The sequence below is a fragment of the Musa acuminata genome, chromosome BXJ3-6 (genome assembly GCF_036884655.1).
Source record: "Musa acuminata AAA Group cultivar baxijiao chromosome BXJ3-6, Cavendish_Baxijiao_AAA, whole genome shotgun sequence".
Taxonomy (NCBI): domain Eukaryota; kingdom Viridiplantae; phylum Streptophyta; class Magnoliopsida; order Zingiberales; family Musaceae; genus Musa; species Musa acuminata.
Window position 1 is genome coordinate 11,644,336 of NC_088354.1, and position 24,404 is coordinate 11,668,739.

The following is a 24,404-nucleotide window of genomic DNA, read 5'->3' on the forward strand; positions in this document are numbered from 1 at the left end:
CCGAAACAGGTACGTTAGTAAGAAGCAATACCAATGTTAAAAATAAAAAGAGAGCTCTTTTTACTCGTCCATCTCTGTCTTGATCACTTTCTTACCGTTTCATTGGTCAAAGACGTGGTCCCCAAGGTGGCTCCCACACGGAGCCCCTGTCCAATCACGAATGTCATTGAAGGTGGGCCGACGGGTACCTAATAAGGGAAGCTTTAATGTTATAAAAATAGAAAGAAAGCCCTTTCCATTCTTGGATCTCTTTCCCGTTCACTTTCTTGCCTCTTTATTGGTCAAAGACTTCGTCTCAAAGGTGGTTCCCACCGGGACCCGGATCCAATCCCCGATTTCATGGAAGGTAAGACATCGGGTATGTCAAAAAAGAAGATAACTAATCTGAAGAGCAGAAACAAGCACACACTATTCTTTTACCTTTCAATGCTTATATATATATATATGAGTTCTATTAAATTTGATAGTACAAACTTGTTATACTATAAGTTTCATGAATACAATCCACATATATAAACATCCCTTCATCGTAAGGGAAGTTGAGATGCATTGTGAGTTAAGCAACAAGAGTTACAGCACTCGATGCACAACACCAAGACCAACACACAATGTATAGCTAATGGGCTCATCCAAAAGGAATCTCCCTACAACAGCGTGCACCATTAATTGTTGCAATTCTCCAAGCAACGGAAAGATGTCTGTGTCTGTCTTTTGCTTAGTTAGAGGCCTCTCCTCCCTAGTGCTTAGAGCTACCCCACAAGAGACATGCTTTGGAAGCAAAACAATCATTTTGTTTTCCCCGTCACCAAGATCACACTGCTCCTTTTCTTACTGCAGGTGCTCATGGCGGGCGAAGGCCATGACAAGCAGCAGGTTGAGCAAGTGTAAGGTTGAAGGCTGTCATGTGAGGGCATTAAATGCAAGAGTGGTGGTGGATGTAGAACTTGGGTATTAGCAACTCGTGGTTCAACTTTCAATAGCCTTATTATTTCCCACCACCCCCTCGAGATGGGTTGCTTGTTGTCTTTTTTATGATCTCTGTGCTTTAAATTGATGTCGGAGATCATTAAAGAGGACAAAGTTCTACGTAGCCTTAGCTTGCATTTCGTCAAACAGTTTCCTCTCTCCTTGTTTTCCAATCTTCGCTGCTACATGCATGTGTACATGTAAGCCATAGCAGTGATGCCTGCAATCTCATCAGCTCTACATCTACTCTTCTTCTACTTATCATACATGGGAAGTGGCTCGAGTTCGTACAAATCTTGTGGTGGATGAAAGCTTTCGCCTGTATTCATATAGATAGATAGGTAGAGAGAGAGAGAGAGAGAGAAAGAACAAGAACTCGTGAACACGTGAACGTCTGCCAACAAACATTCACGTTGAGCCCTTCTCTCCTCTCCTTTAGAGTTAGGGTTTTGCGTCGTTTCCACACCCTCCCTCATTAATGGAGATTCTCATCTCTCTATGTACGTGAGAGGAGACGATAGAAAACAATCTACTGCCTATATATATATATTCTGTGGAGGATGGAGTGTATATATCAAACATGTTGTCGATGAGCACGCCCCTCCCACCTGGTGTTTCATAGATTCTTCCTTCTCGACCTCTCAAGTTAAACTCGTAACATACTTCATGTGCGACGAGACCAAGAAGATGTTGTCTTACCCTCCTTGCTTCATGTTTACTACTATATGTCATGCGCACAAAGTATGGGCAACCATAAATGTGTTCTTGCTGAAGGCTGAGTTGGGATCAGTACCTGTAGTCACTTTGATCTGCGTCCTTATGTAACATCATAAAATAAGACTGAACGCTGCACTGGTTTAAGAGTTACTGTCCATCGAGCATCACATTAACAATGGCTGCATACGGCATGCAAGTAGCTTAATATGAGGTTACTGTATATTTGACTGCAGGTATAGCATGTAAACCAGTATGTTCGTCACATGATCACATGCTCGATGATGAGCAGAGGCGCTGTAGCACAGTTTTATATGCAGTTGATTGAACTTTGGCTGAGTGAGTGACTTGGAAGTAGGATTCTTGATGATGAGCTATAGGAACAGTTCTTCCTGTATCTTTCTGACCACAGTAGTGAAGAAGGTCAGATTCCCTCTCTGAAACCTAAGATTTTATTACTGTTTTCTTCTGGTATTCAAATCAGTAATCAGCTTAGGCTTCAATGATAAATAGGTAGAGGCATCTCCATCTAACCTCACCGTGCCAAATTCCATATCTGCAAGTATATAAACAGTCTTCTTCTTTGCTGCCCTGTCAAATGGGTGGCAACTCGCCTTGTGCTTCTTGCAAGCTTCTCCGGAGGCGATGCACCAAGGACTGCATCTTTGCTCCTTTCTTCCCTTCCGATGAACCCCACAAATTTGCCATGGTCCACAAGGTGTTTGGCGCAAGCAACGTTAGCAAAATGCTGCAGGTTTCTCTTCCTCTTCCTCTTCCTCTTCCTCTTCTTCAATGTGGTGGAGCCAACTGATGCCCTTTGATGATCGACTGCAGGAGCTTCCGCTACACCAAAGAGCGGACGCAGTGAGCAGCCTCGTCTACGAAGCGAACGCAAGGATGAGGGATCCGGTGTATGGCTGCGTCGGGGCCATCTCCTACCTGCAGAACCAGGTGTCCCAGCTCCAGATGCAACTCGCGGTGGCGCAGGCGGAGATCCTGTGCATTCAGATGCAGCAGGAGCCGGCCTTGCCTGAGCCGCAGATGGACGCCGACGACAAGTCCTTCGTCGTGCACAACGAGCTCAGCAGCATGGCTCAGTTCATGAACCATCCATCTACCAGCAATGTACCCCAGGAGGCTCTCAAGAGAGAGTATCCATGGACATGAAACCTTTGTTTCTGTTCTGTTAATGGAATCTAGACGGTGCCTCGGCCGTAAGCATATGAGACATGGAGTAGCATTTTTTGTCTTGTTTGCTACAGAGATTAACAAGCTCGCTCCACGGTGGGTCGGTGTTCCGCTCATCCTTATCTTCACATGGATCAAGTGCTTCTTCCACGTACGTGTCCCCCGTCATTGCAGTGTTTAGGTAGGCAGAAACGCTACAGACACAAACTGGAAGATTCCTGCTGCTCTTCCTAACACAATTCCCTTTGTCAGAATCATAGGGTGATGATGCTTGTCATGGGAGAAAGATGAGGGCAGCTGCCAATATTGAATCATATGTCCAACTTTTACTCTTCCCGTCATCCTTTTCCTTGAAGAAAAACCTAGAAGCAACCTCTGCAGCTCCGTGATGACCTTCTTCTCTTGGCCTACATTGTGTTGTCAGATCCTTCGCATTCAGATGCTGCAGGATTAAACTAGAAGTAGGGCATTTGGCAGCTTATGCTTTCTCTGTGCTGCCATTATACTAAGTGTGATGGTTAAGCAACGGGGATGACTACCGAACGTGTACGTGCGACACGCATGTGTTTGAGGAGTAAAGAATGTGCTTGCAGTTCTTCTTTATACCATAAACTCTGTTGTCAGAATGTTGCTCATGCAAAGATGCTGCATGAGCCAAAGAGTTTTTGGTTTAGGGATGAACTCAGAACAATCCAAACTAAAACAAATGACAATATATGCTTTAGTTTGATTGAGATAGAAACCAAGAAACTGAGTAAAATAGTAAAGTAGCACGTCTACTTCTTCTTGATGTTGAGATGGAGCTGCCGATCTCATCAGCTTTCTTTCAAATGCGATGGTAGATACTTATTAGCCCTGCGTTGATTCAGCTCAAGCTGTCGATGCTGTAGTCAACATATAATCGTAGCTTAAATAATGACCATTCCACCGAGAACTCAATAGATCAACCTTCTGCAAGATTCCCAAAAGTGTACTTGAATCAGCCTCACAATATTATTTCTCTGGAACAGATCACCGTCACATCATATATTAATCCCACGTCTGGTTTCTCTCTCAATCTCTCGCTGACCCTTAGGACGAAGACCTCAATCACTCATCGACATGGTGCTGACCCTTCTCACTGCGATGCAGAATAGTGTCATCTGCTTAAGCGAGGCCTCGAGGAGGTCGAGGAACAGGGGGGGGATAACTCGATAACAATGTCGACATTTCTTGTCTGCGTCAGGCTTCGGTGGATGAGGAGTCGACGGGAACACGTCGAGGGAAAAAGCTGTGGCGGGACGCGACAGCTGGCTCCTCTCCCGCCGCACAAGCTCGCGTCGTCGTCGCCGGGCAGTGCTATCCGCGCGTGCTGTGCGCAGGGAAGAAAGCGATGACCGCGACGGGGTTGCGGTGCTCTTTATCTCGTTGGAGCCTGTGGAGGACGCGAGCAACGAAGAGCGCAGCCACAGCTTTCGCCCAAGATTTTATCCGCTGTCGCTCGTGTCGGTCTTCTTCGCCAATTGACGGCTGCTTGGTTTGGCCGTATTATCTTTGGAAAGAATATTTCTATGTTGAGATATTTTGGTCGTGAAAATGTATTACGAATTCGTGAGAGAACATTTGATGTGCAGTTTAATGTAAAGAATATTTCTACGAGAGGAATTTATATTATTATATTATTTGTGAGAGCCAGCGTTTTAGCGTTAGAGAATTAGCTAGGATCCTCCCCACAGCATACGAAGAATGAAGTTCTTCAACTCCCACATCTAAACCGTCCATTTCTCGGATCCTACGGTTTAGAAGTGAGTCACGGAGGATTTGAAGTCCTTGCCGATAGGAGAGATTCACTGTCAAGCCCGCTGCAGGCTTCAGCTCGTCCTGGCACTGATAGACGAGAATGAGAAGCGAAACATGGATTAGTGATGGGTCCCACACAAGATATGAGTCCTCAATCGAGAACCGTGCGGCCGAGCCCCCAGCATTAACTAACACCACCTCCTTCCAGCGGCAACGCTGACTACGTTCTCTTCGAACATGACGGCGAAAACAGAAACAAATTCACACGGAGGCGGAAACGCATAAACAAATTGGTAGAGCGAGAAAACAAAAGAAAAGAGATGTGCCCACGGAAACGGGAAAACAAAAACAGAGGGAGAGCAGAAACAGAAGCAGGCATGGGGAAAACGAACACCGCATCAGGCGAAGCGAAGACGGTGCTGTCCACGACCGCTTCGATCCAAAACCTTTCCCCCCCTGTCGCTCTCGCGATGCCTCTTCTCCTCCTGTTTTCGATCCGATGTGACGCTTACCCTCTCCCAATCTCCTGAATTATTGCGTGGGAGTCAAACCCCCGGGTCGATGCATGCCCTTTTAAGCCCCTTCTGATCAACCCTAACCCTCGCAGCTTGATCTTCTTCCATGGCCGATGCCTCCGCCAAGTTCCGCTCGCCGGAGCTCCTACCGCCGGCGGCCACGGCCGCCGGCGACCTCAGCATCGAGCAGCAGCACGACGGCCTCCACTTCTGGCAGTTCATGGTGGCCGGATCCGTCGCGGGCGTCGTCGCGGCCTCCACTTCTGGCAGTTCCCCGTCGACACCCTCAAGACCCGGATGCAGGCCGGCTCCCCTCCGTGCCACCCGCCGCTCGGTCTCCGCCAGGCCGTCCGCTCTGTCCTTCGCGCCGAGGGCCTCCTCGGCCTCTACCGCGGTCTCGGCGCCATGAGCCTCGGCGCCGGACGCGCCCACGCCGTGTACTTCTCCGTCTACGAGATCTCCAAGGACTCGCTCTCCGGGGAGAACTCCAACAATTCGATCGCCCACGCCGCCTCTGGGGTGCTCGCCACCGTCGCCAGCGACGCCGTGTTCACGCCCATGGACACCGTGAAGCAGCGTCTCCAGCTCAGAAGTAGCCCGTACTAGGGTGTCGCGGACTGCGTCGCCAGGGTTCTGAGGGAGGAGGGGAGCAGGGCGTTCTTCGCCTCTTACAAGACGACCGTCGTGATGAACGCCCCCTATACAGCCGTGCACTTCACAACGTACGAGGCAGCCAAGAGGGGGCTGATGGAAATCTCACCGGAGAGTGCCAGTGATGAGCGGCTGGTGGTGCACGCCACCGCTGGTGCTGCGGCGGGTGGCTTAGCAGCAGCTATAACAACACCGCTCGGTGTGGTGAAGACCCAATTACAGTGTCAGGTAAAGCTTCCAAGCCAATCTATAATATATAGTAGCTTAAAGATGGAATCTTTTTTTGCTCTTAGTATTTGCATCTCATATATTAGGTGTTTGTTCCATGAAGTGGCACTTAGTCTCTGATATCATGTCCTTGGCAGATAATAACAAAGTTGCAAAGTCTCTGTATCATGTTCTTGTCCATGTCAGTTGTTGCATAGCAATTAATATCATAACATGATAACAATGCACCTCAAGCTCCTCATTTTTCACATTCTGCTTGTGGCCACTGGCCATACAGGATCTGATTTTTTTTTTTGTTTGGACTGGTGTTCTTGAATTTTTATGTATTTATGTGTGCTTGGTTGAGATCTAACTCATGGAATTGGAGACAACAGTATCAAACTGATTTGATGAGGAAACATATGATGAAATTCAACAAAGCAGAGACTGATTGCTTGTGCAGGATAAGAACACTTGGATACATTACCACTAGTACTACAATCACGGTAGGGAAAATACCTTGATAGAGGGTGCTTGCACAGGAAGATTATGCCGTAGCAAAAGAAGGGTGTCAAAGGGTTCTAAGTCAGAGAAATTGTCCCTCTGAATGGCAGGATAAGTCTCCATATGTCTGAATTTTCGAACTATGCTCTGGTGGGAGGCTGGTGCGTTGGATTTTTTTTAGTCCTTTAATCTCATAATTGGTACAGCCTGCGACGTGGTGCTACTCTTTGCCTGATAGGTGGTGCAACATCATTCCTGCACTGTAATTGCTTCTTATTACCTAGTTAGGGCTGAACCATTATATTTCTTTGTTAGATTGGCTTTCAAAGTCAAACCTCCATCTTAGCACAGCCACCTTGGTAAATCAGTGTCACCTAGATGCTGATTACTGATTGTTAGAGTTAAGAAGACATTAGAAGTTATATATGGGAAGCTTTTGACTCATGGAAGAATGAAAGTTGGCGAACCATTATTTTGGGTTTTTGGTTAATGTTGTATGTTATCTTTGTGATGGTTGATTTGGTATTCTCTCTCTTTCATAAAAAAATAGTCATGATGTTAGCATTTGAATATGTTCTCTGCATGCCCTTGCATATTCTGTTGATTCTTAATCTGTCAACTGTTTTATGTACTTATCTTTTCAGCTCTCTTAAGTGACTTTTATGACTTGTGGAATTAGTCAACTGGACATTCCCATAATCTGTTTTCTTTTGTGTAATCTGAAGTTTTATTATTCCGTTCTTCAAACAGGGTGTTTGTGGTTGTGATAGATATTCAAGCAGCTCTATAAACGAGGTTATACGGGCTATATTAAGGCACGACGGTTATGCTGGGCTGATGAGGGGATGGAAACCTAGAATGCTGTTTCATGCACCAGCCGCAGCTATTTGCTGGTCGACATATGAAGCAATGAAGTCCCTTTTTGAAAAGCTGAATGACCAAGAGTGAGCATCCCAAGATTCCAAAAGGACGGCTTCTCTTTCAGAGTTCTACATCTCATACAGAAATATATGCCCTATTCACTGATTAAAACCAGCATAAAAAATGTATGCTGCCATGGCTGCGGCTGTCGAATTGTGTTACTCCCACATCTATTCCAAAGTTGTATCTGTACAAGTTTTCTTGTTGAAAGAAATGAGGATCATGCTTGGAGGTGGGAATTGATGTGGGATCATGATTCCATCATCACATCATCATGCAATGTGTTGGAAGAAACTCATGCTCAAACGAAGATTGATTTTGTTATCTGTATGTGCAGAGTTGAAAAGACAAATCATGAAAAGATTACTCGTTCAATGGAAGGATGATGTTAATTGGCTTCCTGAAGTGTGGAAGTGATTTTTTGTATGTTAATGATTACTTGTCATGCCTCAGTTGATTTTTATGCCTGTGATGTCGATCACAAATAATTGAAAATTTTTGATTTTTTGTTGTTGTTATTTTATAGAACAATTGTTTTCTTAAGCAAGAAACGAAAAATCGATAGCAGGAACCAAACAACAAAACTTATCATCACAATCCAACTTGAAGAAACACTAAGACTGCAACATGGGAACAGTTTGTAAGCTGCATAAAGCTGATAAGAAATGGTGCCTTTAATTACAAGCACATTGACATACTAAGAAAAAGAAAACAATAGAGAAGCATCTTGAAGTGCAGGGTTTAGAGATTAACAGGATAACATCATGTAAATGATGACATCTTAGCTGACATTAGCAGCTTCCACACACAGTAATTTACCATCTCAAAGCAGCCTAAAATTTATCCACAGTGATACCAGCTCTGAGCACCTGATATGCATCACGACTCCGGGTTTTCTTCACTCCAGTGGTGAAATGTATTTTGGATCCTTCCGTGGAGATGCGAGTTACTTTCGACCAAATCAGCACTTTGGTCTTGATTCCTTCTATGTCAACTAGCTTTCCTTTCTCCAGATACCCAGTCACGATGTTTAAAAATCGCAAGACCGAGGAATCCCTGTAACCCACCTCGCATATGGAGGGTATGAAAACAGTAAGCTTCCCCGTCTCTTCGTTAAATTCGTAGTGAGTGGCATCTTGTGGAAAGAGGCCTATTGGCATGTCGTATTCCCTCAGCAGTTCAGGCAATGATTTCTGCATCTTTCCTGGAACAATACAGTTCTTCTATGAGTTTGCTCAAGCAAGTTCATGAGAGATTAAAACCACCAGTATGCATTGCACAAATTGAAAATGTCTGAACAAAAGAAAATCGAGTTATCAGAAAGAAATGTCTTGCACATTGCATATGAGAACATGTATATATGATCTTAGAGGAAGTTGACAAAAAGAAACATGAGTTGTTTACGACAAGTCCAGGTAGCGCACAGGCATTATCATGACCACAGAAATTACCGAGAACCCCAAAATAAATGTTTCTATTTTTCTATGCTTTATTTTGGCAGATTCAGCAAAGTGTCACGGAAGAGTCTTTATCGAGAAACTCCAGCAATTTGATTTTTTTTTTTAATCTCACTCTAGATGAGCCTGCTTTTGTTGTTTTAAGAAGGTTAGATAAAAGATCATTGCAAGGTCCTGGGATGTAAAAAAAAGACTCTTCCATGCAAAGGGTAACCTTAGATGATGCTTGCAAGTATCATTACAAAAATTTGACCAACTTGTCTGAACTACATGGAAACAAATTGGAGATTACAGCTCAACACGAATCGATCCAACTTACCAAGCCTTATCCTGTACAATGTTAGGTTTTAGTCAGCTTGGTAGCTTTTATATGCTAATAATGCATAGAATGCAGTAGGGAATCTGTGGAGCTCAGAAATTGCACCTTTTAACTTATTGACCAACCATTTTGCTCCCCCTTCAATGCTGCTAGAGAGTGACTGAGAAAATAACAAAAGATTATGTCACCAACTTTTTAGTTCAAGTGAGTGGAAAACAAATGTACCAGCAAACAATATATAACATTACACAAACTCAGCGACGAGATCTCAAAAGAAAAATTGTTGCAAAAAAACCCATCCATCAGGAAATTAAGATGTGCACTATACTTTCCTGCAGCAGTATGTTCAGGTCTGAACTAAAAGTAAAAAAGACAAACCATTAAAGGAATCAAATTGTACAATATACAGTCCAGTAGCGGAAATCAGTATGCCGACCCTTGCCTTCAGCTTGCCTTGACCAAAGCTCATGTTTTTGACATTTTGATTGCATTACAGCTGAAACATAGAGTTTTGACGATATTGATTTCTTGGTGACCTGATCCCTCTGAACCAGTCCACTTCAATCGCCTAGCCCCTTCTTGAATCACACCTGGATTAAAGCAAGAATTTATGAGGGGAAGTAGTTTTTCTCCTTTCCACCGTCCTTGCTTCTGTTTCTGGTAAGAATGTGTATCAACACATGAAATATCGATCCATACCATTGCAATCCTAACTATCCATTGGCCATGTAACACCCCTGATTAGTCCCACATCGAAAGTGGTCAAGATTAAGATTGGCTTATAAGGTCTGATGATTGTATTATTATTAACTTTAGTTTAAGTATTTTGGTCAGTGGTTTGGACCGAACGAAGTTGATAGGCTAGTTAGCCCATCAGACCTAGGTCGTGACAACCACCCATCATAGTGAGTGATGACCCAATTAGTTTTTGAGATTTAGATTTTGAGAATTCGATTATAATGCAACTAAAATATGAATTTAAGATATTATGATCATTTTTGAGTCAAATATGATTTTGTTTATAAAAATAATTGATTAAAGATGTTACTTAAAGAGAATCTCGTTAAATGACTTGAAATGGGATTATAGAGTAAAAAGTCAAAAATTTATTTTTCTCTAAATTAAAATAAGTGTTGTATTAGTTTATACTCTCATAAGGTTTTACATTTTGAATATAATTTTTCCATGACCCTTTTGTCCCCTTTTTGAAAAGTAGATTAGGGTTGTTAATTTAAAAAATAAATAATATCAATTGACTTAGTTATTCATGAAGATTATAGTAAGCTTTAGTTATTCTCTGTAAAAGTTTTGATAATTTTAAGTGCAAAAATTTTATAGGATCTTTTATAAATATAAAGTATTTACCTTTATAATTTTGGTTACCATATATTATTCTTAAAATTGATATTAAATTTGACATATGTTAGGATGGTTATTATTGACATATGTTAGAAGTTATTATTGACGGTAACAAAATGTGCCTTTGAAGTTGAATAAATTTGATTGTACATTGATATTTAAACTTAATTGTATGAGTAATTAATTTAAATAGGGTTTTGATTTAATGTCAAATTAATTATCAGATATTATTTAATGCAATGATGAGTCTAATGAGAATTAAATATAATGTTATTTCTTTGACATATATAATATATAAATCATTTGAAATTATAAAAGAATATATGTTGAATAGTTGGATAAATTTTCATCATTTCAATTGCTTTTGTTTGTTGAGTTGTACCTCAACTTATATTTTATGTCAATTAAATAATTTTTAAAACTTCAAAGTTTTATTGATCTATCGGATATAAAATTTAATATACTTGTTATAGGGTAATCTAAAATCAAATTTATTCAATGAGTTTCATTAATTTTTCATATATTTTATGTTAAAAAAATATATATCTTTTGACTTAAAAGTTTTAGAGTGACACATTAAATAAGCTAATTTAGTTTTGTCCTTTGGCTTAGTATTTCAAAAGCTAACTATATTGATTAATGTTATGTTTAATCAAATTTGGAGACCAAATTCCTATTAAGTGAGGGAGAAATGTAATCACCGATAATTTCTCCCTTAACATAAATTAATTACTATAAATGATGTCTCACTTTATTACTAACTTCTATATCTGTGTACTATAGTTAAGGAAATAATTAAATTTAGTTTCCTTAATCACATGGATAAGTTAGGAATTTTACTAATCATTTAAATTATTAATTGATTTATTTCCTAATGAGTGATTTGATATTTAGGAATTAAATAGTTTACATTCCATTTTTGTGTGTGAATAACAAGAGATGAATATTATATTACTTTCTTTGTGTGTGAAAGCAAACGAAAAATAAATTAAAAATAAAAATTAAATTATTACTTATCTTTCGGGGAGATCTTATCTTCTCCTATATAAAAGGGCTACTTCTCCCACATTCTCCACCATAATGATGTTTTACTTTCGAAATTTCATGGGTAGTAAATAATGATAATTGATTTGTGATGTTATAATGATTATTTAAGTGGGGGTGATTGTAACACTCCTGATTAGTCTCACATCGAAAGTGAGCAAGATTAATATTGACTTATAAGGGTCTGATGAGTGTACTATTATCAATTTCAACTTAAACATTTTAGTCAGTGGTTTGGACCAAACAAAGTTGATAGTCCAGTTAATCCATCAGACCCGGGTTGTGACAGGCCACCTGATACCCGGTCTTGATTTAAACTCTCATACAATCTACTTTAAGGGTCACATTACATAATTCACTATTTCATCACATTTCTATTTCTCAAAAGTTGTAACATATAATAATAAGGAAACAATAAGTTAATAAAGAGTAATGAAGAAGGAACCATAGCGAAGCAAAAATCAACAATAATGACTATAATAATCAACCAAATCAACTTACAATAAATTTAACCAAATCAATAATATATATAACCATGAAAAATTGGCTCTGCAGTCCATCATTATATCTCCTGCTCACAAATATTTTAATATGACTCTAATAAACAAACTCTTCAAATATTTAAAATTTCTCTTCAACTTTTTTCTTATTTCAACTAAGCGCCCTCTCATGGTCAGCAAATATGGAAGTAATCTACAATACATTATTATGGAAAATAGTCCACCTAAATTGCTTCTCATTCTTGCTGACGCGTCAATAAAAAATTCTTTAGTATCTCTCACGACCTATTATCTTTATGTGACATAATTTTAATTTGTTGCTCCTCTTCTGGTATTCATCTTTGACATTTTTCAAGAACAGAAGCTAAGCCTTTTTCATGACAGGAATGTGCATAACCACAATATCCAAATTTTTTGGTTAAGCTCCAAAATATTCTAGTATCTTCAATGCCCATCACTTTTCATTAATACAAACCGAATCCAATGAGTAGCCTACGTTTAACAAGCATTAATCTGACGCTGAGGCTAAAAGAATTAGCAGAAGGCATCATTTAGGATGATCCACCACACTTTTCTTTATCATCTCCAAACACTGAAGCAACATAATAGAGACAAGATCATCAAATAACAAGAATAAAAACTGTATTTTAAAATCTTGATAAACCATCGAACTGTATCACATTCTTTGAAACCTCTCTTCAGGTTCTTTTAAGTGCGAACTTCGGTTCTGAGTAGCTCAAAGGTTCCACCTTTCATGCACCATCCAACAATTTGATTGGCCGTTATAACAGGAACATTTATACCACCAGTTAAGTTGGCAATTTTCACAGGAACATCATAGCACCAAACTAAAACAAAGATCATACCTTTCTTTGCTGGAAATTCTTAGATCCACATGAATAGTCTTACACGTAACCATCGACAGGAAAAAGAATGTCCAAGGAAAAAGATTCAAGAAATCAACAAAGTGAAAGAGCTAGAGGTGAGCTCAGAGTGCTGATTGAATCCAGGTTTCTACGGAGGAATGAGCATCACAATCGCAAGAAAGCACCCAAAATCCACAAGCCCAAAAGCACAAAGGGAGCGGGAGCTGGAATTAAGCGCACAACTGAAATGAGGGGAGAATCGGAAGGAGCGCTTACGTTGAGGTCGTCACCGACGGAGGAAATCTCCTTGTTGGCTCTCTTGTTAATCCAATACGACCCGACCTTGTTCAGTATCTGATCCATCTCTCGCTGCTATCTCTTCCACTTGGGAAGGAATCGAGATCCAAAACCCCCCTTTCGCCTCTCCTCCTCGTCGACGGGAAGAAAAAGGTCGACATCTCAACCGTGAACAGTCATCACATCTATTCCATCTCAACCGTCCACTTGGCATGTCAAGAAAGCATGCGGCAGAGTGACGCACGGTTGACATCAGTTCCAGCTTGCGTTGCCAGCGAGCGATCGTTTACGCTGTTGGACGGTCCAGATTTAATCAATCAATGTCACTAAATTAAGGGCAAAATTGGAAATATGGAACATGAAATCCCTCGTTGCCGTCGAGCGATAAAGAGGATGCGGCTTGAGACCAAGAAACCCTCAGGGCGCCGCTGTGATCTCTGTACGTTGCTTGCGTCCTCCTCGGCCCCAAAGGTAACTCCTTTCACCCGATCTCGAGTTTGAGAGTTCCGATCGGTGCCAGCTGGGTGCTCTTTTCTTCACTCCAGTTTTTATTCTTCTGGGAAAACAATCATCACGTTCTTTTCCTTGGGTCGCCGTGTTCTTCTTTGGTGCAATTTTTTGATTTCTTGTTTTGCTGTCCATGGCTGTAATTTTTTTCATGGTAAGATCTGCAAGTTGTTGCATTTTAGGTTTGATGAGGGTGGAATGGTGTTCATCTTGGTAGAGTGTGATTAGAGGTTGATACCATTTGATGTGTTTCTTTTTGCCTTTTACCAACTTTCGAATTAGTTGACGCTCACTGAGTTACCATGTTATTTCTCAACGATTGGAAAGATTTTGACAGATGCTACTGTCGTTGGACAAGACTCTGCCGCAGACTGCAAAACGTGACGGAAGCGATCTTTTATTAGATCATGTTGCTAGTTACTATATGTTTATTCGCTCGGCACTGGCTTTTCGGACTAAGTCTTTAGTGAGCTCGCCGTGGCTGCGAAGAGAGGATTTAATGACATTGACCTCATGCATTAGGAATAGGTCTCTTTGTCTTTGTTAAGTGTTTTAGGGTTAGGCATTTAATTTCTGAAGTGTTATGAGCCGTGCAAAATATTTATCTAATTGGCATATTGTTAGGTTGAGGATTTGCTTTTTTTTTTTTTTTTAGTGTGTGTGTGTGTTGTAGATTGGTAAGCCAGAAAATGGCAGTCGAATGTTTCTATTAAAAAATGATAATATTATTTCATTTCATTTGCATAATACTTATGCAAGATATTTATCTAAAAAATGATAATATTCTTTAATTTCTGAAGTGTTATGAGCCGTGAAAAATATTTATCGAATTGGCACATTGTTAAGTTGATGATTTGCTTTTTTTTTTGTGTTGTAGTTTGGTAAGCCATAAAATGGAAGTCAAATGCTTCTATTAAAAAATGATAATATTATTTCATTTTGTATGCATAATACTTTATTTAGTACCCTCTGGTGTAATGTTATGTAGGCTAAGCGATAAGAAAACAAAATGTTTACTGCAAGGAAGAAAATCCAGAAGGAAAAGGGTTTGGAGCCAACAGAGTTTGAGGACACTGTTGCTCAGGTAGTGATACTTGCTTTAGCCTTGTTTTCTTTTGAAGTTTTGGTTTTAGTTGCTGATAGGCTTTTTACTTCTTGTAGGCATTCTTTGATTTGGAGAATGGTAATCAGGAGCTGAAGAGCGACTTGAAGGACCTCTATATCAATTCGGCCATGTGTGTATCAATTTTGACCTGTGGAGTACATTTTTTTTTGTCCAAGAGATAGGGTAGCTGAATTGTTTGTTGTCTGCTATGGTCTCTAATGCAGTCAAATGGATGTAGCGGGCAACAGGAAAGCTGTTGTTATTCATGTTCCTTATAGGCTTCGGAAGGCCTTTAAGAAGATTCATGTGAGGCTGGTCAGAGAATTGGAGAAGAAGTTCAGTGGGAAGGTTAGGCTTCATTTTCCTGTCTTCTTGCCTCTTAATATTATAATTTGTAAGATGAAGTTTTTTTCTGTGGACACTCAAAATATGTTTATAGTTCTCATTCATCTTCAGCATTATCGCTGAATGCTTGTACTGAATTAAGATGCTCTGACTTTATTTAATTAAATGACAGTGATTGAATTGATCCTACTTTCATATTTCTAAGAAAACCTACATAGTCTATCTTGAGCTTCTAAATGTTTTCATGTGAGGTATATATTTTTAATTTACACTACTAAATTCTTGTTACTTTATTTTTTTGAGCTAATCTTGAAATTTAACTATGTGATTGATTTTCTTGTCAGCATTGCTGATTGAAATCCAATGTTCTTTTGTGCTACATGTTAAGGAAGTGGGATCTTTGAGGCAAATACCAAGATAGAAATACTGATGTACTATTTGTTTGCTGGAAGATGAAATAATATATTTTATTATCTCATATCATATGTATAGACATCTTTTAATCAAAGTGGAAATTTTCAAATTTTTACATTCTTAATCATTGAGAGTTATGATTCTTTTGCTATATGAAATAGATTGTATCTTTACTGGTCATACTTATTTATTATCTTTGAAGTTGTAATGAACTCTTCTATTATTTCTGTACATTGAAGATGGCTATATGCTGTTTAAGTTATATTTTCTTTATTCATGATTCTTTGTGTTGCTATGTTAATTGTTTTTTCCAATAGGATGTGGTTCTTATTGCAACAAGGAGGATACTCAGACCTCCAAAGAAAGGTTCTGCTGTTGTGCGCCCACGCAGCCGCACTCTCACTGCAGTTCACGATGGCATCTTGGAGGATGTTGTCTACCCAGCTGAGATTGTTGGGAAGCGCATAAGATATCGTTTGGATGGCTCCAAGATTGTGAAGGTCAGTTCCTTCTGGTTATTGGTTCTTGATTTTTTGACCTTAGGGGTCTAGCGTTTTCTCTTTTGTGGGTTTATGTATATTTATTGACTTAAATGCCAGCAACATTTTAATATAGTTTCTTATTAAAAATCAGTCTCTAGGTGTACCCAGATGTGCATTCAGTGATGTGATTAAGTTAAACAAATGGTTTGATTCCAAATGGTTCTGTTTTGTTGATTATCGGTTTTCATGAACCACCAATTTTTATATTTGCAGCTGTCAAGATGCTTTTCGATCGTTGCTAACCTCTAAATGATTTGTCCATATCACTTTATTATCTCAAACAATGGGTTCTTTTGGGTAATTTCATTTAATGGCACACATCTGCAGCATAACTAGAAGGCAATGTTTTTTTTATTAAGGTTCTGCCCCTTGTGGAATCTAATTTTGATGGCATTGTCTTCTATGGTCACTTGCAAGCAATCTCCCTTTTTTGCATGCATTGTGGCAAGCGATGGTTTTATTTAATATGAATTTGTTTGAATCAGATATTCCTGGACCCAAAGGAACGCAACAACACGGAGTACAAGCTGGAGTCATTCACTGGTGTCTATCGAAAGCTTTGCGGAAAGGATGTTGTCTTCGAGTACCCTCTGACCGAGACTGCATGAAATGCAGCATGCAGCCCTATAAATCAAGACAGTTTTGTTGTCGTCTCATTTAGTGTCGAATTTCTTGAAGATTTGATGTTTAGTTAAATTATGCCAAAGATCATCACAGAAGCTCATCCTGATCCTCTTGATTTTAGTTTTTGAGCTTGAAACCTTTTAAAAGTCTGTCATTCTCTCTTTACTCTGCAGCAATTTTCAGATTGTAACACTAGTTAAACTTGGATCATGATTAATGATCATTGAGATTTGCTCCCTTTTAAGATAGGATCCTTAATTGTGAGTATCCCATATTGGATAATGTACTCATGAAATGTATCTTGTTTGTTTCTAGACTCGATTATCTAAACCTGATCACTTTATTTATACATCCCAATCCCAATTATTTGGTATCATAATTCAGTAGGTCAGATATCTAAACATGAAACATGAGAGAGTTTTTTCATTTCAAATGTTTCAAGGAATGATTGATCTATTTACTTATCCAAAATGTTATAGATGAGTTTGTAGTAGCTGATCCATGAATTGTGTGATTAAATTATGATGTCATGTCACAATCTTACTCGTTAAAAGGCTTTCAACATCATTGTTTAAACATAACCCAAAATTAGATGCTAGTAGGATGCACATGCGATCTATTTCAATAATAATTTTATGATATTGTTTTTTATTTGAATCTCTCAACATCTGATATCACTGTTTAATTTCATGAAAAAATTGATATATTATTTAATTAATTTGATGAATCTGATGTATAATTCACTTAAATTAACAGTAACCTACTGGATATCAATGTATGAGGGGTAGCTGTGCAGTCGTAGCGTGGATGACATCATCGATGGTGACCGAAGCAGTGACAGGCCAACCAGCGTCGGATGAACAAGACAAGAAGCCACACCTGTTTCTCCCACAAGCACCCAATTCAAGTCAATCTCGTTGCAAAGTTGTCCCATTTTATCTGCAACGTCGGATTCTACCGACAATTTTGCTCTCCAACTTCGTTACAACTGATGAATCCTCCCTTTTCTTTCCCAAATTTTGCTCAGAGCCATTTCATCGAACACCTTCGATACGAGCGAATAAGGTAGTAGATAGCCTGCACTTCAAATTTCTTCATGTTCAGTGCAATTAAAGTTTGATGCTTCCCCAAAACAGCATCACCGCTCATGATTGCGAAGTACCATCGGAAACATCCCATCATAACACTCTTCCTCATGGGAAGTTGCATGAACCTAATGGCATTCTCCTGTTCGAGGGATGGATATTGTACAAAGTGAACTCATTTATACCATGATTTGGATGGCGGAACAACAGGCTGTCCTGCCTCGTGACCTTCTTGTTTGGTTGGTGTGTCCCGTTCATGACACAGCTCTGATGCATGCAGTTCTTTGGAGTGTTCATCTGAGGTCTCTACCGAAGCTCTGATCCCGCTGGCTTACTCGTACTGCACGCAGCTGCAGAAACCGAGAACGAGTCTTATATCTGATGGTCCAAAGCTTCGCGTCTCTTCGAGGCCGAAGAAGCCACAGCCGTTCTCTCCACCTCACAGCCTACCTTTTCCTTCGTAAAGATGAGTTCCTTCACTATCCACCTCACGACTCTCTCCCTCATCGTCTTCGTTGCCATTCTTTACACGGAGAAGCGGTCTCTAGAGAAACCCCAGCAGCTGAAGCTAATCATACAGCAAGAGTACGTGCCGGTTCAGAGCAAGGAATCTAAGTGGAAGGACGTGGGCATGCCATTCACCACTGATATAGCGAACGATATCAGCTTGCAGATGGCCAATGGGAGCACCACGAAGGGTGCAGGTGCGCCCCTCGCCGCAGGAGGGACGGAGAAGGAGAAGGAAGAGGAGGAGGAAGAGGAACTGGACGTGGATGTGGATGGCGAGGACGATGAGTATGTGCCGTTCGCCGTCGGGAGGACCGAAGAAGGGTGTGATGTGTTCAGCGGCAAGTGGGTGTACGACAAGGCGTCGATGCCTCATTACGCCGAGCAGGAGTGCCGCTACATCAACCCTCAGTTCAAGTGCGAAGCTTTTGGGAGGCCCGACAGGGCTTACCAGTTTTGGAGATGGCAACCTCATGGATGCTCTCTGCAGAGGTAAAATGAGGCTGTCAAACGTACTGTTCTTGTGAGAAGACTGTCAACACTGTTTTGCCATGCTCAAACAGCAGATTCAACGCCACGTTCATGCTGGAACGGCTGAGAGGCAAGCGCATCTTGTTCGTCGGAGACTCCTTGAGCGGCGGCCAGTTCTTCTCCATGGTGTGTCTCCTGGACCGACACATCGCCCGCTTCCGCAAGGGCCATAAACGCTCTCCATCCCTTACCATCTTCGCAGCTCCGGTAACTCATCGCACAGAATCATGTCGTGAAGGACATGCAACCAAAAGTGTTTGCTGATATCACCATGCACATTTAGGAGTACAACGTCACGATCGAGTTCTACTGGGCACCATTTCTCGTCGAATCGAACTGCGACAACTCGACGAATCACCGGGTGAAGGAACGAGTCATACATCTGTATCCAGGATCGATCGAGAAGCATGCCGAGGACTGGAAGGGAGCAGATGTTTTGGTCTTCAACACGTATACGTGGTGGCTGACAGGAACGAACATGAAGACTCTGTAACTCTCACGATCACATCCGCTATCTTTTGCCTTCCAATTCGAGACGATACTGATCGAGATTTGTAGGCGCGGGGCTTCTCGAGATGGAGCAAAGTTCATCAAGGAGATGGAGCTTGAGAAGGCGTACCGGCTGGTGTTGAAGAGGATGGTGAGGTGGCTGGAGAGGAACTTGGATCCCCTCAAGACCAGAGTCTTCTTCACAAGCATGTCACCTACTCATTTCAGGTAAACCTTTCTCATTCTACATGTCCATGTACAAGACAGAGCATCTGACTCGAGCCTGAGAAGATGGCAGGAGCATTGACTGGGGAGGGGATCGCCAGGGGAACTGCTACGGGCAAAGGATGCCGATATTTGACCCAACCTACTGGGGCTCTGCTTCGAAGAAGAGCGTGATGCAGGTGGTCTCCGAGGTCCTGGGCAAGACGAAGCTTCCCATCACCGTCCTCAACATCACACAGCTCTCGGAGTATCGCAGGGACGCGCACACCAGCATCTACAAGCAGCAAAGGTACCCGCTGACGAACCAGCAGAGAAGAAACCCGAGGAGCTACGCCGACTGCGTGCATTGGTGCTTGCCTGGCCTCCAGGACACCTGGAATGAGCTCTTCTACAACAAGCTCTTCTTCCCTTAGGACAGAGAGGCTCATCCATTCAGTTCATCGTCTTCAGTAAACTCCAGTCTTGATCTCAGACTGTAGTGAAGCAGCAGCAGTTAAGCAGATCAGACTAACACTTTGTTTAGGTCAAAGAAGGATTACAATTGCCTGCTCCTCATGCATCTTGAGGGACAAAGAACACGCATCAACAAACTTTCTTTGATGGGACCTCAGAACATGTTCTGCTGAGATGCAAAACCACATCCGGCCAAAGGCATTCCTTTTCTCATCTGATTCCACTCGCTTTGTGCTTCTTTCTCATAATTTATCCACCTTGCAAAAGATAATAAAAAGGGGAAATAAAATTACTCCTTTCTTTTGTTCCCCAAAGATACCTCTATCTGCATTCGGCGAATTTTGATGGGACCCACCAAAAAAGGTTTGCTCGCTGGAAAGGTAGAGCTTGCGTGTGTGTGTCATTGGGGTGGGAAAATTATATTTCGTTATGTCCATGAGCACCAAGCATTTATTTATTCCCCCCCACACTCCACTAGTGTACTGCTTCTTCCACATGGCCGCCGACGACGAGGACGAGAGCGCCGAACCGAGGTCGATCGTGCCGGTGATGGCCCCCGGGCCGCCGCCTGGCATCGAGAAATCCACCCCGAGCCCCCTCCCCGCCGCTGTTGCCGCCGATGAGGGCAGCGTGGTGGTGCGATCGGTGGTGCGGAGGTGGAGGAGGGAGCACCTGCTGGAGAAGAGCGGGCTGATTCTACGCGCGCTGGCGTGGATCTTCTCGCTGATCGCCGTCGCCGTCCTGGCCTCCAACCGGCGCGGGGGATGGATGAGCTTCGACCACTACCAGGAGTACCGGTGGGTTCGACGAATGGATTTTGCTTGACTAGGGTTGTGGATTGAGTCGGTGGTGGATTTTGGCTTATAGGTACTTGTTAGCGGTCGCAGTGGTGGCGCTCGTGTACTCGACGGCGCAGGTGCTGAGGCAGGCGCACCGGTTAGGCACCGGCAAGGATTTGGCGCCGAAGCAGTACTCCGGGATTGTGGACTTCGCCGGAGATCAGGTTGGTTGGAATTCCACATTTTTTGCCTTTAGGTATATGAAATTTGAACACATGAGATCCGGTAATAGTTTGTGAATTGATTACTGGGGCAAAATTTGTTGCCTGTGGATTCTATTGAAGGAAGATTGCTTGAACTTTGTGAGAGAATTCCTTAATAGTTAAATGTAGTAAGAAAATTTATGCAGCTTACCAGGAATGTATGAAGAAAATATACTGTCACTTTTGATCTCAAACACTAGCCTTGATAAAATAAAATAAATAGAGGCAGAAGTGCTTTGATTTTTCTATTTAACCCTTTAAAATATATATAATTGTTTAAAAAAAATTGGATAATTTCTCGATTTTTGCATGTCATCCTTGCGGTCATGCTAATCTTCTCTATATCCAATCTTATCGGATGTCTCTGAAGAGATTAAGTAGATATATATTGAAAAAACACAAAAAGCTTATGCATATGCTATTGTAGTTAATAGGGTCGGCATAATGACACTTGAACAATGAAACTCAAAAAATATTACATATATTACCCTGACTAAATTGATGATTTCGAGCCTAGAAAACAGAAGGTCAAATAATCGGTTAAAGAAATAGGGAGCGCTTTAGGTATATAAAATTAATACTTTCTCAAACTCATTCAAACTTCTCTAAGTTCATTGGATGGATGCGAAAAGGAGTAGAGTTTTTGTAGGACTGTTACATATTTGAAGGGATAGAAGTAAGATTTATATTATTTGGAGGGATGTATATGTTGTATTAAGAGTTAGAGGGCTGGCTGCTGTTTCCAAACTTCAAAAGCATATATATACATAATACCCACCAAAAAAATTATAAATTTGTTTTGACCGAAATAAGCTAATGATTGAGATCAAAAGTGATCATGGAACAGACAATTTGGTGAACCCTTTATAACATTCCTGTTTCGGTACCTTGCATTGAATTTCTATTTGCTTACCAGTTCCATATATTTTATAGCAATCTTAAGATAGGAGTGCTAGTGATTGTACATGTCTTTACAGGAAAGACTGCTTTTGATGTTGGAATGCACTGTTTGTATGGGTACAATCTGGGTTAACAGAAACAGAACCTATGTGAAATATGAAGTACATTGCTAAACGGAGTTTCACTCCTACTATAGTTAAGGTTACAGCTATACATACTAAAGAGAAAATTGAGTAAGTAACAAGAATATAAAATATTTCCATATGACTGTAAGGCTTCTCTCTGTTTTTGCTCCAGCAGTTTCTCCTTCCCAGTTCTTTAGATATCAACCTCACCTTCAATCCATTAGGTCATGGCGTACCAAAAGGTTTGATTCTGTCTCATCCCTATATTCTTTTCCTAAGTGTATTCTGCCCAAAATCACAGTAATGAGCATTTTTAACTGCACCCACAGATATAGTGATGATAATACTTCTTTATCGAGTCATTAAAAAGTAGGCAGTGTAGTATCACTTCGTGAGAGTTGGAGTTCATTAGACTTTACTTCCATGCATCTGAGCCGTAAAAAGTATTAACTTTAAATATCCAATACCTTCCCACAAGCAAACACATGCTAGAGTAGACCATTAAGTGTTTTCAATGCTAAATCTAGTATAACTTTTGTAACATACTGTTTTTCCTTTTGATGCCATTCCAGTGGTTCTGCTGATTCTGGTACTATAAACGAGGACAATTTACTGAATTGCAACTTCTTGTTTAAGAGGTCAGAGGGCCATGACCTTGAAAGTTCATATGAATTTAAAGAGATTTAAGTTCCACAACAGAAGTCAGAAACCCAATCAACAGCTTCTAAGTCAACATCTCAGGGAAGCTAATTTCACATGAGCATGTATATGTGTCCAATTATTCACCACTGCACCTTGATATCCTGGAGTTCCTTTCTTTTGGTTTGCGACGCACCTCTAATAAACCAATGATCTAAAAGAGGGATGATTAATTGTTGCCGTGTGTATGTAGATTCACCTGTCAAATCCAGATCAAGATGCTTTTCTTGGTGATACAACGAAACTAACAACTTGGTTACTGTAGGTGATTGCGTACCTGCTGATCTCTGCATCATCTGCAGCAATCCCAATCACAGACCGCATGCGACAGGAAGTGGTGAATACCTTCACAGATGCATCAGTAGCTGCAATCAGCATGGCTTTGTTGACATTTGCAGCACTTTGCTTATCTGCTCTAATATCGGGCTTCTTAGTCTCTAAACGAAGTTATTTTTAGAATTACCAAGTTAGTGTGTTTTCTTCTCCTTCCTTTTTCTCTTCTTTTTCTGTTGGTCTGTACTATAAGTTTCTCACTGGATGCTGGTGTGATCTGCCTTATTTTGTTAAGACTGTAAATTGGAGATGTTATTTGGCCCTTTCCTTTATCCTTTCAGAGGTAATGATAAAAATTGCTGCACTGATGTTGTTCTTTTGAAAGAAGTACAGTTAACTCATTCTTCAATTTAGATAGAGTTGCTTGTGTGTATGAGCATGCAAAGTGATAAATTTGTATAACATCTCGATTCTCCTTTGCAATTTCTCATAATATTTTACATTCGGTAATTCTTCTTCAATTTCTAGTCTTTGATATTCTGCAATATTAAGTTGTGAGAACTTTTGTTTTTAATATCGCATATCGACAGCATGTTGCCAATTATTATTGCCACTTCAGATGATAATTGTTTATTTTCTTGAATTTAATAGTAGGCCCGGAGAATGATAAATATGTCACGCATGTGCTATTTGCTTTTTGGATACGTTGAACATTGAATTCTTATTGATGTTCATAGTCAAATTTATATTTTTATATTGTAGATTTGCCTTTAAAATGATGTCTTGCAGAAGAAAAAAGGGCAAATTACTTAAATTCTTGTTTAAAAATATGTATTGTGTTAATAATAATAATAATGAAGTAAAAAATATATGAAAATAATTATAAAGAGGAGGAGAGTGGGAAGGTGAGAGGTAGACTACATATACAGTGGCGCACCAGATTCGGGAGTGGTTGTGGATTCTCGGGTCATATCACCGTCACGGTATACGCTATAACCGTCTGATTAAGATCGTCTGGTCCAGAGTTTGTAGACGCACGTGTATCGATGGGCGCATTGGAAGGATACATTATACATTGTATCAGATCGTTATATTCAGATTGCATCCATCCGGGAAACAGCTTCGAACCCAATCTTAAATAACCGAGCAAATTGGGTTTCAATTCGACTGGATTGAACCGAACTCAATTAGAGTCCAAGCGACCTTAAGAAGCCCTGGGCGTTATTGGGTCGGGTTGAAACTGACGCACTT

General features: G+C 40.8%; 5 protein-coding genes and 2 pseudogenes across 7 annotated transcripts; 5 read left to right on the forward strand and 2 right to left on the reverse strand.

Moving 5' to 3' along the window:
* Nucleotides 1-2,243: 2,243 nt before the first annotated feature.
* LOC103988431 (LOB domain-containing protein 12-like) lies at nucleotides 2,244-3,327 on the forward strand. The gene is made up of 2 exons (XM_009406961.3): nucleotides 2,244-2,434; nucleotides 2,515-3,327. Exons 1-2 carry the CDS (start codon nucleotides 2,279-2,281, stop codon nucleotides 2,845-2,847), a joined length of 489 nt encoding a protein of 162 aa, XP_009405236.1. The 5' UTR covers nucleotides 2,244-2,278; the 3' UTR covers nucleotides 2,848-3,327.
* Nucleotides 3,328-4,965: 1,638 nt separating this feature from the next.
* Nucleotides 4,966-7,850, forward strand: LOC135640593 (uncharacterized; annotated as a pseudogene). The gene is made up of 2 exons (XR_010497393.1): nucleotides 4,966-6,041; nucleotides 7,275-7,850. The product of XR_010497393.1 is annotated as an uncharacterized LOC135640593 (transcript).
* Nucleotides 7,851-8,066: 216 nt separating this feature from the next.
* Nucleotides 8,067-13,440, reverse strand: LOC135640216 (uncharacterized protein At5g01610-like). Its single transcript, XM_065154453.1, has 3 exons — nucleotides 13,267-13,440; nucleotides 9,327-9,381; nucleotides 8,067-8,649 (listed from the first exon to the last, which is right to left on the reverse strand). The coding sequence occupies exons 1-3, from the start codon at nucleotides 13,351-13,353 to the stop codon at nucleotides 8,279-8,281; spliced, it is 513 nt and encodes a 170-aa protein (XP_065010525.1). The 5' UTR covers nucleotides 13,354-13,440; the 3' UTR covers nucleotides 8,067-8,278.
* A 238-nt stretch (nucleotides 13,441-13,678) lies between these two features.
* On the forward strand, nucleotides 13,679-17,068 carry LOC135640234 (small ribosomal subunit protein eS7). The gene is made up of 6 exons (XM_065154493.1): nucleotides 13,679-13,758; nucleotides 14,783-14,878; nucleotides 14,956-15,029; nucleotides 15,124-15,247; nucleotides 15,976-16,158; nucleotides 16,686-17,068. The coding sequence occupies exons 2-6, from the start codon at nucleotides 14,804-14,806 to the stop codon at nucleotides 16,806-16,808; spliced, it is 579 nt and encodes a 192-aa protein (XP_065010565.1). The 5' UTR covers nucleotides 13,679-13,758; nucleotides 14,783-14,803; the 3' UTR covers nucleotides 16,809-17,068.
* A 1,065-nt stretch (nucleotides 17,069-18,133) lies between these two features.
* On the forward strand, nucleotides 18,134-20,417 carry LOC103987921 (protein trichome birefringence-like 33). Of its 2 annotated transcripts, none has more exons than XM_009406385.3 (5): nucleotides 18,134-18,908; nucleotides 18,983-19,154; nucleotides 19,231-19,436; nucleotides 19,506-19,664; nucleotides 19,735-20,417. In XM_009406385.3, exons 1-5 carry the CDS (start codon nucleotides 18,376-18,378, stop codon nucleotides 20,072-20,074), a joined length of 1,410 nt encoding a protein of 469 aa, XP_009404660.2. In that variant the 5' UTR covers nucleotides 18,134-18,375; the 3' UTR covers nucleotides 20,075-20,417. The 2 variants fall into 2 exon arrangements, with proteins under 2 accessions (XP_009404660.2, XP_065013381.1); XM_065157309.1 differs by having other exon boundaries at nucleotides 18,254-18,908; nucleotides 18,980-19,154; nucleotides 19,735-20,208.
* Nucleotides 20,414-23,517, forward strand: LOC135641689 (CASP-like protein 4B2). The gene is made up of 3 exons (XM_065157311.1): nucleotides 20,414-20,911; nucleotides 20,982-21,117; nucleotides 23,146-23,517. Exons 1-3 carry the CDS (start codon nucleotides 20,544-20,546, stop codon nucleotides 23,335-23,337), a joined length of 696 nt encoding a protein of 231 aa, XP_065013383.1. The 5' UTR covers nucleotides 20,414-20,543; the 3' UTR covers nucleotides 23,338-23,517.
* LOC135641883 (U6 spliceosomal RNA) lies at nucleotides 21,437-21,530 on the reverse strand (annotated as a pseudogene).
* Nucleotides 23,518-24,404: the final 887 nt, after the last annotated feature.

Excerpts from the sequence above, each read along its gene's own strand:
- LOC135640234 (XM_065154493.1), top strand. The coding sequence starts at position 14,804 with ATGTTTACTGCAAGGAAGAAAATCCAGAAGGAAAAGGGTTTGGAGCCA. Across the intron at positions 15,030-15,123 it reads CTCTATATCAATTCGGCCAT|TCAAATGGATGTAGCGGGCA; the intron begins GTGTGTATCAAT and ends TCTCTAATGCAG. Across the intron at positions 15,248-15,975 it reads AGAAGAAGTTCAGTGGGAAG|GATGTGGTTCTTATTGCAAC; the intron begins GTTAGGCTTCAT and ends TTTTTCCAATAG.
- LOC135640216 (XM_065154453.1), bottom strand. The coding sequence starts at position 13,353 with ATGGATCAGATACTGAACAAGGTCGGGTCGTATTGGATTAACAAGAGA. Across the intron at positions 9,382-13,266 it reads CCGTCGGTGACGACCTCAAC|TCACTCTCTAGCAGCATTGA; the intron begins GTAAGCGCTCCT and ends TTATTTTCTCAG. Across the intron at positions 8,650-9,326 it reads GTTGGTCAATAAGTTAAAAG|GAAAGATGCAGAAATCATTG; the intron begins GTGCAATTTCTG and ends GTATTGTTCCAG.
- LOC135641689 (XM_065157311.1), top strand. The coding sequence starts at position 20,544 with ATGTCCATGAGCACCAAGCATTTATTTATTCCCCCCCACACTCCACTA. Across the intron at positions 20,912-20,981 it reads GACCACTACCAGGAGTACCG|GTACTTGTTAGCGGTCGCAG; the intron begins GTGGGTTCGACG and ends TTTGGCTTATAG. Across the intron at positions 21,118-23,145 it reads TGGACTTCGCCGGAGATCAG|GTGATTGCGTACCTGCTGAT; the intron begins GTTGGTTGGAAT and ends TGGTTACTGTAG.
- LOC103987921 (XM_065157309.1), top strand. The coding sequence starts at position 18,376 with ATGAGTTCCTTCACTATCCACCTCACGACTCTCTCCCTCATCGTCTTC. Across the intron at positions 19,155-19,230 it reads TTACCATCTTCGCAGCTCCG|GAGTACAACGTCACGATCGA; the intron begins GTAACTCATCGC and ends ATGCACATTTAG. Across the intron at positions 19,437-19,505 it reads GGAACGAACATGAAGACTCT|GCGCGGGGCTTCTCGAGATG; the intron begins GTAACTCTCACG and ends CGAGATTTGTAG.
- LOC103988431 (XM_009406961.3), top strand. The coding sequence starts at position 2,279 with ATGGGTGGCAACTCGCCTTGTGCTTCTTGCAAGCTTCTCCGGAGGCGA. Across the intron at positions 2,435-2,514 it reads ACGTTAGCAAAATGCTGCAG|GAGCTTCCGCTACACCAAAG; the intron begins GTTTCTCTTCCT and ends GATCGACTGCAG.